The 13,337-nt window shown below is 47.4% G+C and overlaps 1 protein-coding gene across 4 annotated transcripts in view; it reads right to left on the bottom strand.

Annotated features, from left to right (window-relative positions):
• The window catches only part of RERG (RAS like estrogen regulated growth inhibitor), a 403,944-nt gene that overhangs the window by 221,611 nt on the left and 168,996 nt on the right, over window positions 1-13,337 (bottom strand). For all 4 annotated transcript variants that reach the window (XM_073650605.1, XM_073650604.1, XM_073650603.1 and 1 more), the window contains exon 3: window positions 3,837-3,893. In XM_073650605.1, the coding sequence (XP_073506706.1) occupies window positions 3,837-3,893 (57 nt within the window). The remainder of the gene's footprint in view (window positions 1-3,836; window positions 3,894-13,337) is intronic.

Here is a 13,337-nt window from a genome sequence, read left to right as displayed (position 1 = left end):
ATTAGATATTAGAAAAAACTTTTTGACAGTTAGGGTGATTAATGAGTGGAACAGGCTGCCACGAGAGGTGGTGAGTTCCCCTTCAATGGACGTCTTCAAACAGAGGCTGGACAGACATCTGTCTGAGATGATCTAGTGAATCCTGCTTTGAGCAGGGGGTTGGACCAGATGACCCAAGAGGTCCCTTCCAACTCTACCATTCTATGATTCTATGAATGAGGGGCAGTGCTGCCGGGAATATTGAGGCGTTGAGAATTGAAATTATGTAAATTTTACTTCCGTAACCAGAGAAATTTCCACCTAATAAAACTGATAACTATAAAGCAGCAAACTGTGAAACACAAAATTTGTGTTGTCCACAAGTGTCTATGTAGTGAGTGACCCTTAGGCTATGTTCGCTTGTTGCGTTTTTGCTGTTATTTTTATGCAAATTTATGCAAATTAAAAGCTGTGTTTTACAGTACCAGCAAGAGCTATAAGATTTCAGAAATGTCATGCGCACACATTGTTTCCTGACTGAAATGGAAAACTTCTGTGTTTTTGAAAACTGCAGCATGTCACTTTTTTGAGCATTTTTTTAGCGTTTTTTCACCCATAGAAAGCAATGAGTAAGTGTAAAAACGCAGGTATCAGGTTTTGCTGCGTTTTTAGTGAAAAGAAGCAGGTACAGCAGGATGTGAAACCCATTTATTTTTGTGATTTTTCCCAAGTTTAAACCATGATGTCTTGGTGTTCTCGCCTGTGAAGTGCAGTTAGAATTAGTACAGCTTCATTAAATTAGTGATGTGCAGAAAGTAAACATTGGCTGATCAAGGTGAGAAATTGAACAATACCTGATCAATTCAAGAGCAGGCCAAAGTGTGAAAGTAAACAGTGTTCTACAAATTTATTGCTCTAATTTATATCATAAATTGTCCTTCTATGGTATCAAATATCTAAATATATGGATTGCACTTCTTACGAATCTATATATATAATCGTCTTATCCAGTCTGTCTGTCTGTCCTGGAAATCCCGCGTCGCTCATTGGTCCGGCAGCGGCCAATCAGCGCCGCGGGATTTCTGAAAAAAGATGACGGCCGTTAGCGGCTCATCTGCGGAACGGAGATGCAGCCGGGAGATGACCGGCGCGAGGCGCTCATCTCCCGGCCGGTAGCAGCAGAAGGACCCCGACCGCCGACGCCGCTGATCTCCATGCGTCTAGGGGGTCAAGGGAGGACCGGGGAGCGGCGCTGCGGGTCGGGATACTTCTGCTGCGAGCAGTCGCTCATCTCCCGGCTTCTCGCAGCGGAAGTAGCCGCTCCCCGGTCCTCACCAATACGATTCGCTGATTGGTCGCGCTTTCCGTCCGCGACCAATCAGTTATCTTGGCGCTAAAGTTAAACACCGCTGTGCTGATTGGTCGCGGCCGCTGCCCGCGACCAATCACCGATTTGGGCGCCACATTTAAATAGCAGCCGCAACCAATCACCGATCTTGGCGCCACATTTAAACACTGCTGTGCTGATTGGTCGCTGACGCTGCCCGCGACCAATCAGCGATCTTTCCGACACATTTAAACACTGCTGTGCTGATTGGGCGTGGACGCCAGCCGCGACCATTCAGCGAGATTGCCGCCAAATTTAAACAACGCTCTGCTGATTGATCGCGGACGCCAGCCGCGACCAATCAGCGAGATTGGCGCCAAATTTAAACAACGCTCTGCTGATTGGTCGCAGTTGCCGGCCGCGACTAATCAGCATTATTGGCGCCAAATTGAAACACCGCTTTACTGATTTGTTGCGGTGGCCGGCCGCGACCGATCAGCGATATTGGCGCCAAATTTAAACACCGCTATGCTGATTGGTCGCGGTTACCTGTCGCAAATAATCAGCATTATTGGCGCCAAACTTAAACACTGCTCTGCTGATTGGTCGCGGCCGTGACCAATCACCATTATTGGTGCCAAATTTAAATAACGCTCTGCTGATTGGTTGCGACCGCTGGCCGCAACCAATCAGCATTATTGGCGCCAAATTTAAACCCCGCTCTGCTGATTGGTCGCGTTCGCTGCCCGCGACCACTCAGCATTATTGGCGCAAAATTTAAACCCCACTCTGCTGATTAGTCGCAACCGCCGGCCGTGACCAATATGCGATATAGCCGCCAAATTTTAACACCGCTTTGGTGATTGGTCATGGTTGCCGGCCTCGACCAATCAGCGATTTTGGCGCCAAATGTAAACACCGCTCTGCTGATTGCGCCCGGTCGGCCGCAAACATATTCTAGAATACCCGATGCATTAGAATCGGGCCACCATCTAGTTTGATATAATTATAGAACTCACCAGGTGTTCCATCTCCCCCGGGCAACAACTAGAAGTGACACAAATTAATTTGAAAAATAAAAAATTTATTAAATAATCAAATATACACTGTGTTCCAAATTATTATGCAAATAATATTTTCTCAAATTTTCCCACATTACCTATATGAATTGCAGTCATTGTAATTTTCCAGTCAAATAACTATTAGAGTACAAGTGAAAGGTTTTTGTATAAACTGCCGATGATAACAGGAGATTTGTAAAAAAATAAAAAACTCAAACTGCACTCAAAATGCATGTTCCACATTATTCTGCACAGCAGAGTTTTCAACCTTTTCATTTTAATAAAGAACAAAAAAATGGTCATTTGTGAAATTCTAAGCATTAGCCGGTTATTACACACTGAAATCAAACAGTTTTCAACTCAAAACTTTATTCTAGGTGATGTCACATTTGCACATAGGACCCCTTGTTGGAAAGGAGCTTCTGAACTCTCTGGTCGATTGAATTTGTCAGGTTTTGGATGGTTTCTGCTTCAATTGTTTTGCCTGAGGACAGAATACCCTCCCAGAGCTGTTGCTTAGATGTGAACTGCCTCTCGCCATCATAGACACTCCTTTTGATGATGCTCCAGAGGTTCTCAATGGGGTTGAGGTCAGGGGAGCATGGGGGCCACACCATAAGTTTGTCCCCTTTTATGCCCATATCAGCCAGAGATGCAGATGTGTTATGTGCAGCATGAGACGGGGCATTATCAGGCATGAAATGATCTCGATGGTCCAGATGGATGGAGTGGAGGATGGCTGGTTGATGGACACCCCATGCAAACATGGCTACGGCGCTAACAAGGAGGAGGTGGAGTAATGTTTTGGGCTGGAATCATGGGGAGAGAGATTGTCGGCCCTTTTAGGATCCCTGAAGGGGTAAAGATGAACTCCATAATGTATGTGGAGTTTCTCAAACAGCACTACTTTCCATGGTTCAAGAAGAAGAACCGTGTATTCCGCAGCAAGATCATTTTCATGCATGATAATGCCCCGTCTCATGCTGGTGGGACAATGTGACAACATACCGCCGTATGTTATTCACAGTCGCTACGTATACATCTATATAGGACTTACAGGGCATCGGTGCAGCTCAGCCTACGGGGTTACCCTGATATTGTGTTCTGCATGGAGCTCACAATGTGCACTGATCTCAAGCCTTGATGGGACAAGAGACGGGTCTGGCACCAGGTGAGGACACTAAGGGGCTTCAGTAAGGGCAATATTTCTGCATGCGTGCTGCCATACATGTCCTCTCCCTTCTATGCCCGTGCCATGACCCAGATACTGTTTTTTGTGGGATGGGACTCAGGGATGTATAGATAGTGTCACCGGTTGTTCCTATGAGTAGGATTGGTGTCAGATATTCCCATTTGGAGGAGCGCTCCCTCCAGAGCCCGGATGAGATGCAGCAGCGTATAATGTATGTCACACAGAGAGGAACCACTCATTCTACTCACGGACCATCATGCATATCAGGGCATCTTACCTAACGTCGGGTCATACTCCCAAATGAAGCGTTTTGTCAGAAACCTCACCAGGAGAGCTGGGAAAAAAAGAAAACATGTTCATGGTTATGTTCATGGTGATTAAGGCTGGAGATGACACAATCGGCAATGTTGTTATGGTACATGGTCATCTGTAGGCCGCAGGTGCACAAACAGCCATGATAAATCCTGCAAAGCACCGACTCCATCATACAGCCCCACAGTACAGGACACGATGAGACAGAAGACATCCCCCCGAGGAGGAGCCTTGTTCTTGCTCCAATATTTTTCAGTTCCTGATGAGATGACAGTTTGTATGTACAATCTGAGGGCGAGGATGTAACTGGGGTGAGGGCAGCGGGGTATGTGACACTTAGCCTCGCTCTTCCCACTGCCCTGTAGCGGTGGCAGAGGGGTAATAGGGCTGGGCTTTAATGTTCTAAATTAAACCCTACTTACCATCACGCCCATTCCAGCTGAAGCCAATGTCTTCTTCAATAAAAGTAAAATAATAAAGCAACCTCATCCTTAACTTTCCATGGTTCCCAGGACGGCTCCAGCTCTGCTACATTCACATGACAGGCTGGATCGCAGCAGAACACTGCCATCCAGCTTGCCATCCCGCAGACACTGAGAAGCTCCTCAGTGTCTCGCTGTGACGGCATCCAGATAAGCCGAGTTCATGTCCAATGAACTCTGCTCACCTCATGCACGTCACTGACAGCGTGGTAGAATTCTCCTGCGCATGCGGTGCGGCAAATCACGTCACCGCTTGAGCAGGAGAATTCTCCCACACTGGGATGGCATTGAGATGACAGGCTGGATCGCAGCAGAATGCTACCATCCAGCTTGTCATCCTTCAGAGACACTGCAGAGTGCAGGCATGCTTGCGCTCTGCAGTGTCTCTGAAGGATGACAAGCTGGATGGTAGCGCTCTGCTGCGATCCAGCGCTTCAGAGACACTGCAGGTAGCGCTTCAGAGACACTGCATAGCGCAAGCATGCCTGCGCTCTGCAGTGTCTCTGAAGGATGACAAGCTGGATGGTAGCGCTCTGCTGCGATCCAGCGCTTCAGAGACACTGCAGGTAGCACTTCTGAGACACTGCAGAACGCAAGCATGCCTGCGCTCTGCAGTGTCTCTGAAGGATGACAAGCTGGATGGCAGCGCTCTGCTGCGATCCAGCCTGTCATCTCAATGCCATCCCAGCGTGGGAGAATTCTCCTGCTCAAGCGGTGACGTCATTTGCCGGCACCGCATGCGCAGGAGAATTCTCCCACGCTGTCAGTGATGTGCATGAGGTGAGCTGAGTTCATTGGACATGAACTCGGCTCATCTGGATGCCGTCACAGCCAGACACTGAGGAGCATTTTAGTGCTCGCTCATCACTAGTAAGTGCTCCTAATTAGCGTCACAGATACTGGGGAGTAAAAGTGGGGGTAAAAATTATAGGAGGTGAAACTGTGAGGACGGGCAAAGTGATGGGACAATGTGGGGAACTGTTTAGACAAGACACAGTGGGGGACAGTGTGAGGGCACAGTGTAAAGAGGGGTCCAATCTGGAGGGTATGTACCATAAGATGGACAGTGTGGGGGTTATATTTTGAGCAGTGAGGGGCAATTATTTATTCAGGGTCTTAGTGAAGGGCAGATATCTTTATTCAGAGAGTAGGAGGCACTGACATGTGGAAGCATCGGGTGTGTACGGATCAGTCCATCATGTTCTCTATATCCTGGAAGGACAGATCACCAGAACAGCAAAGAGCTCATATTCGGCACCATGTCCTGGAATATCGGCACAGCCAACAGCCACGTTCAAAGTGCAGTTTTTTGCATCTTCCAGACCATAAAAAGAGAAATGTTCTGATCATTATACTAAAAAATAGACCAAATAAGTCACTTGGAAGCTTTGTAAAAAGTTGTTGCTGCCAGCAGTGACGCAGAAGTTTATGTAAGCAGAAAGCAATTTATGAAGTGTGCTTCCATTACGGAGAATATTCCTCCGGCCGCACACGTCACCAATAATCCTGCACTTATTTCTGCTCTCTACGCACAATGTCCTTTTCAGACAGCTGTAATGAATAGCAGGGGTATAAGGATCACATTCGCTTAGGATGCAACCCTGGTGGGGCCCATAAAGTCGGGGGCCGCCAAAGCCGGAGTCACACATTCAACTGCAATGTATTGTGGCGCAGGGCTGCACTGTAGCTATACACAACGCTGTCATGACCCACCTGCCCACTGCAACTGCTATAGAGCAGGAACACAATGCTGCTCGTCATGGGGGCGCCCACAGGTAAGAAGAATTGTTATTTTTCTTTTTTAAATGTGTTAGAAAAGAACGACAGGACAGGAGACAGTGTTACAAGAAAAGTCCCAGAATGGGGAACATTATTACAAGAAGGGTCCCAGAATGGGGAACATTATTACAGGAATGGGCCAGGATGGGAACAATATTACAAGAATTGTTCCAGAATGGGGGACAGTGTTACAAGAAGGGACCCAGAATGGGGGACAGTGTTACAAGCAGGGTCCCAGAATGGGGGACAGTGTTACAAGAAGGGTCCCAGAATGGAGAACATTATTACAGGAAGGGGCCCAGGATGGGGACAATATTACAAGAATTGTCCCAGAATGGGGGACAGTGTTACAAACAGGGTCCCAGAATTGGGAACATTATTAGAGGAAGAGGCCCAGGATGGGGGACAATATTACAAGAATTGTCCCAGAATGGGGGACAGTGTTACAATAAGGGTCCCAGAATGGGGGACAGTGTTACAACCAGGGTCTCAGAATGGGGAACATTATTACAAGAAGGGTCCCAGAATGGGGAACATTATTACAGGAAGGGGCCCAGGATGGGGGACAATATCACAAGAAGGGTCCCAGAATGGGGGACATTGTTACAGAAAGGGGCCCAGGATGGGGACAATATTACAAGCAGAGTCCCAGAATGGGGGACAGTGTAACAAGAAGGGTCCCAGAATGGGGAACATTATTACAGGAAGAGGCCCAGGATGGGGGACAATATCACAAGAAGGGTCCCAGAATGGGGGACAGTGTTACAGGAAGGGGCCCAGGATGGAGAAAATATTACAAGAAGAGTCCCAGAATGGGGGACAATGTTACAAGAAGGGTCCCAGAATGGGGAACATTATTACAGGAAAGGGCCCAGGATTGGGGGCAATATTACAAGCACTGGCCCAGGGGACATTATTACAGGATGGGGGCCATGAATATTACAAGATGTGGCCAGGATAGGGGACATTACCACATAATAAAGAACATTATTATAGGAAGGGCGACATTATTACAATATAGGGGCCAGGACGGACATTTTTATACTAGCTCGTACATCTGACCAACATATTGGTGGGGGCCTAGGTCCAAATTATGCAACGGGGCCCATAGAACTCTAGATACTCCACTGATAACTAGCTTCCACCAGATAATTCTTTAATAACCAGCCGCTATTAGGCTCAGTGCCCACGATGCAGAAATGCTGCAGATTTTTTCTGCATCTCCCTGGCAGGAAAAACGCATGCGGATTGTACATGCGGATTGTACATGCGGATTGTACATGCAGATTGTACATGCGGATTGTACGTGCGCTTTTCCTGCCAGGGACATGCGGATGTGAAGCGTTCTTCACTTGCATTTCTGCATGCGGGTTGACGAGCGATTTTAGCATCACTTGGAAAGTGCTTGACAACTTGGTCACACTATATAAATCCATCCAACCGGCAACCGGCATATATAGTGAGACCGAGTAATAGTTAAAAAAAATAATAAAAATGGAAAAAAATAACACTCTCCGGTGCTTCTGGTCTCTTGTACGGCTCGCGGTGGTGTAAAAGGACCTTCCATGACGTCATATATTCATGTGACAGGTCACGCGACCGCCGACGTCATGGAAGGTCCTTCTACACCATCGCGAGCCACCGGGGAGCCAGGACGCACCATAGAGGAGACCGGGGGACATCGGAAGGCGAGTATAATGTATATTTTTAATTTTTTATTCTTTTTTTTTACAGGTTCTATGGTACCCCGGTCTGGATGAGTCTCCTGTCCTCCACACCCGGGTACCATCTGCACATTGAATCGCTTAATATCCGCGTGTGCACATGTAGTCATGCGGATATTAAGCGACTCAATGCGTCAATGGCGGCGATTACGCTGCGTGTCCGCAAAATTAATTGACATGCTGCGGATTTTTCCGCAATGATAATCCGCAGCGGAAACTTCTGCAGTATGTGCCCAGCACATGCGGATTATCATTAGGGACCATGGGGCACGGATTACCAAGCATTTTTTAAGCGTTTTCGCTGCGGAAATTTTGGGGCAAAAATGCTTGAAAAACGCATAGTGGGCACGCAGCCTTAGAGAAGTTTGGGATAAATGGAGATTCTTCCAAAATGATACAATATTGGTGAAGATGTCACTGTGGATGAACAACTTGTGTTCACTGGAGATACAACAGTGCATTCTTACATCCCCAAAAACCTAACAGGTGAATCTGCTGAGCCCGATGCAGCAGGGTAATGCAGAAAGTACAGTAGTCGAGGTGGGAAAAAGCCAAAGATGATATTACATTATAATTCCACCAAGGGGGCAGTTGATCCAGGAGATGCATACACAAGCAGACGCAAAACCAATTGGTGGCCAATGCTTTTATTTTATACCATTGTTGATGTATCTGCCGACAATGCATTTGTTTCCTGGCGTGCGATAAACCCTTACTGGAACAGCAATAAACTGCATAAACGAAGACTCTTTCTGGAAGAATTAGGATAGCCACTTGTTATCTAATTTAGGAAGAAAAGTAAGATCCCAAAGTGAAGGAGCAGCAGCCATAGTAAACCGTACCCAGCAGCTCAGACCCCCGGCAGTGCAGAATGTCAGCATGCCTGATACAGCAATAAGTGAACCTGGACAACTACAACCTTTCTCTAAAGAAAATAAAGCAAACTGAAGGTTTGATTTTCATTTTTTTTTACCAACCATCTTCACATACAGTTAAATATCGCAACTGGTATTCAAACAATACGCTCAGAGTAGCTAAATGTCAGAATTACCAGACTTTAATAGGTCGGGTCATATAGACCCGAACAGTACAAGAGTATAGCCAAGACGAAGAGAAGAGCAGGGTTCAGCAATCCGCTCCTTTATTCCAAGCATTTATAGCACATATGGCCTCTCAGATTGTCATTACATGTTAAAGCGCTGAACGCTCTCGTGTTCACTAAGTGAAAGCTGCCGATGGAGGACCTTAGCACCTCCAGTATTATCATCCAAGAGAGGGAGGAGCTTCCCACTGCACATGCTCACAGGCACCTGTCCTATTATCATTCAAGAGAGGGAGGAGTTTCCCACTGCACATGCTCACAGGCACCTGTCCTATTATTACTCAAAAGAGGGAGGAGTTTCCCACTGCACATGCTCACAGGCACCTGTCCTATTATTACTCAAAAGAGGGAGGAGCTTCCCACTGCACATGCTCACAAGTACCTGTCTTATCATTCAAGAGAGGGAGGAGCTTCCCACTGCACATGCTCACAGGCACCTGTCCTATTATCATTCCAGAGAGGGAGGGGCTTTCCACTGCACATGCTCACAGGCACCTGTCTTATCATTCAAGAGAGGGAGGAGCTTCCCACTGCACATGCTCACAAGCACATGTCCTGTCTTATCATTCAAGAGAGGGAGGAGCTTCCCACTGCACATGCTCACAGGCACATGTCCTATTATTATTCGAGAGAGGGAGGAGCTTCCCATTGCACATGCTCACAGGTACCTGTCCTATTATTATTTGAGAGGGAGGAGCTTCCAACTGCACATGCTCACAGACACCTGTACTATTATTATTTGAGAGGGAGGAGCTTCCCATTGCACATGCTCACAGACACCTGTTCTATTATTATTTGAGAGAGGGAGGAGCTTCCCACTGCCCATGCTCACAGGCACATGTCCTATTATTATTCGAGAGAGGGAGGAGCTTCCCATTGCACATGCTCACAGGCACCTGTCCTATTATTATTTGAGAGGGAGGAGCTTCCAACTGCACATGCTCACAGACACCTGTACTATTATTATTTGAGAGGGAGGAGCTTCCCATTGCACATGCTCACAGACACCTGTCCTATTATTATTTGAGAGAGGGAGGAGCTTCCCACTGCCCATGCTCACAGGCACATGTCCTATTATTATTATTCGAGAGGGAGGAGCTTCCCATTGCACATGCTCACAGGCACCTGTCCTATTATTATTTGAGAGGGAGGAGCTTCCAACTGCACATGCTCACAGGCACCTGTCCTATTATTATTTGAGAGAGGGAGGAGCTTCCCATTACACATGTTCAGAGGCACCTGTCCTATTATTATTTGAGAGGAGGAGCTTCCCACTGCACATGCTCACAGGCACCTCTCCTATTATTATTTGAGAGAGTGAGAAGGTTCCCACTGCACATGCTCACAGGCACCTGTCCTATTATTATTTGAGAGAGGGAGGAGCTTCCCACTGCCCATGCTCACAGGCACCTGTCCTATTATTATTCGAGAGAGGGAGGAGCTTCCCACTGCACATGCTCACAGGCACCTGTCCTATTTTTATTCGAGAGAGGGAGGAGCTTCCCATTGCACATGCTCACAGGCACCTCTCCAATTATTATTTGAGAGAGTGAGAAGGTTCCCACTGCACATGCTCACAGGCACCTGTCCTATTATCATTTGAGAGAGGGAGGAGCTTCCCACTGCCCATGCTCACAGGCACCTGTCCTATTATTATTCGAGAGAGGGAGGAGCTTCCCACTGCACATGCTCACAGGCACCTGTCCTATTTTTATTTAAGAGAGGGAGGAGCTTCCCACTGTACATGCTCACAGGCACCTGTCCTATTATTATTCGAGAGAGGGAGGAGCTTCCCACTGCACATGCTCACAGGCACCTGTCCTATTATTATTCAAGAGAGTGAGGAGCTTCCCACTGCCCATGCTCACAGGCACCTGTCCTATTATTATTCGAGAGAGGGAGGAGCTTCACAATGCACATGCTCACAGGCACCTGTCCTATTATTAATTAGGAGAGGGAGGAGCTTCCCACTGACCATGCTCACAGGCAACTGTCTTATTATTCGAGAGAGGGAGGAGCTTCCCACTACACGTGCTCACAGGCACCTGTCCTATTATTACATAAGAGAGGGAGGAGCTTCACAATGCACATGCTCACAGGCACCTGTCCTATTTTTCTTTGAGAGAGGGAGGAGCTTCCCACTGCACATGCTCACAGGCACCTGTCCTATTATTATTCAAGAGAGTGAGGAGCTTCCCACTGCCCATGCTCACAGGCACCTGTCCTATTATTATTCGAGAGAGGGAGGAGCTTCACAATGCACATGATCACAGGCACCTGTCCTATTATTAATTGAGAGAGGGACGAGCTTCCCACTGCCCATGCTCACAGGCAACTGTCCTATTATTATTCGAGAGAGGGAGGAGCTTCCCACTACACGTGCTCACAGGCACCTGTACTATTATTACATGAGAGAGGGAGGAGCTTCCCACTACACATGCTCACAGGCACCTGTCCTATTATTATTCGAGAGAGGGAGGAACGTCACACTGCACATGCTCACAGACACCAGTCCTATTATTATTCAAGAGAGTGAGGAGCTTCCCACTGCACATGCTCACAGGCACTTGTCCTATTATTATTTGAGAGAGGGAGGAGCTTCCCAGTGCACATGCTCACAGGCACTTGTCCTATTACTTGAGAGAGAGAGGAGATTCACAATGCACATGCTCACAGGCACCTGTCCTATTATTAATTGAGAGAGTGAGGAGCTTCACAATGCACATGCTCACAGGCACCTGTCCTATTATTATTCGAGAGAGGGAGGAGCTTTCCACTACACATGCTCACAGGCACCTGTCCTATTATTACATGAGATAGGGAGGAGCTTCCCACTACACATGCTCACAGGCACCTGTCCTATTATTATAAGAGAGAGGGAGCAACATCACACTGCACATGCTCACAGACACCTGTCCTATTATTATTCAAGAGAGTGAGGAGCTTCCCACTGCACATGCTCACAGGCAGTTGTCCTATTATTATTTGAGAGAGAGAGGAGCTTCCCACTGTACTTGCTCACAGGCGCCAGTCCTATTATTATTTGAGAGAGGGAGGAGCTTCCCACTGCACATGCTCACAGGCACCTGTCCTATTATTATTCCAGAAAGTGAGGAGCTTCCCACTGCCCATGCTCACAGGCACCTGTCCTATTATTATTCAAGAGAGGGAGGAGCTTTACAATGCACATGCTCACAGGCACCTGTCCTATTATTATTTTAGAGAGGGAGGAGCTTCCCACTGCACATGCTCACAGGCACCTGTCCTATTATTAATTGAGAGAGGGAGGAGCTTTCCATTGCACATGCTCACAGAACCTGTCCTATTATTATTTGAGAGAGGGAGGAGCTTCCCACTGCACATGCTCACAGGCACCTGTCCTATTATTATTTGAGAGAGGGAGGAGCTTCCCACTGCACATTCTCACAGGCACCTGTCCTATTATTATTTGAGAGAGGGAGGAGCTTCCCACTGCCCATGCTCACAGGCACCTGTCCTATTATTATTCGAGAGAGGGAGGAGTTTCCCACTGCCCATGCTCATAGGCACCTGTCCTATTATTATTCGAGAGAGGGAGGAGCTTCCCACTGCACATGCTCATAGGCACCTGTTCTATTATTATTCAAGAGAGTGAGGAGCTTCCCACTGCCCATGCTCACAGGCACCTGTCCTATTATTATTCGAGAGAGGGAGGAGCTTCAAAATGCACATGCTCACAGGCACCTGTCCTATTATTAATTGAGAGAGGGAGGAGCTTCCCACTGCCCATGCTCACAGAGAACTGTCCTATTATTATTCGAGAGAGGGAGGAGCTTCCCACTACACATGCTCACAGGCGCCAGTCCTATTATTATTTGAGAGAGGGAGGAGCTTCCCACTGCACATGCTCACAGGCACCTGTCCTATTATTATTCCAGAAAGTGAGGAGCTTTACAATGCACATGCTCACAGGCACCTGTCCTATTATTATTTTAGAGAGGGAGGAGCTTCCCACTGCATATGCTCACAGGCACCTGTCCTATTATTAATTGAGAGAGGGAGGAGCTTCCCATTGCACATGCTCACAGACACCTGTCCTATTATTATTTGAGAGAGGGAGGAGCTTCCCACTGCACATGCTCACAGGCACCTGTCCTATTATTATTTGAGAGAGGGAGGAGCTTCCCACTGCACATTCTCACAGGCACCTGTCCTATTATTATTTGAGAGAGGGAGGAGCTTCCCACTGCCCATGCTCACAGGCACCTGTCCTATTATTATTCGAGAGAGGGAGGTGCTTCCTACTGCACATGCTCACAGGCACCTGTCCTATTATTATTCAAGAGAGTGAGGAGCTTCGCACTGCCCATGCTCACAGGCACCTGTCCTATTATTATTTG

The sequence above is a fragment of the Phyllobates terribilis genome, unplaced genomic scaffold (assembly GCF_046119375.1).
Source record: "Phyllobates terribilis strain yellow unplaced genomic scaffold, ASM4611937v1 Scaffold_10__3_contigs__length_209671492, whole genome shotgun sequence".
Lineage (NCBI taxonomy): Eukaryota > Metazoa > Chordata > Amphibia > Anura > Dendrobatidae > Phyllobates > Phyllobates terribilis.
This window is presented reverse-complemented; position numbering and strand designations above follow the sequence as displayed.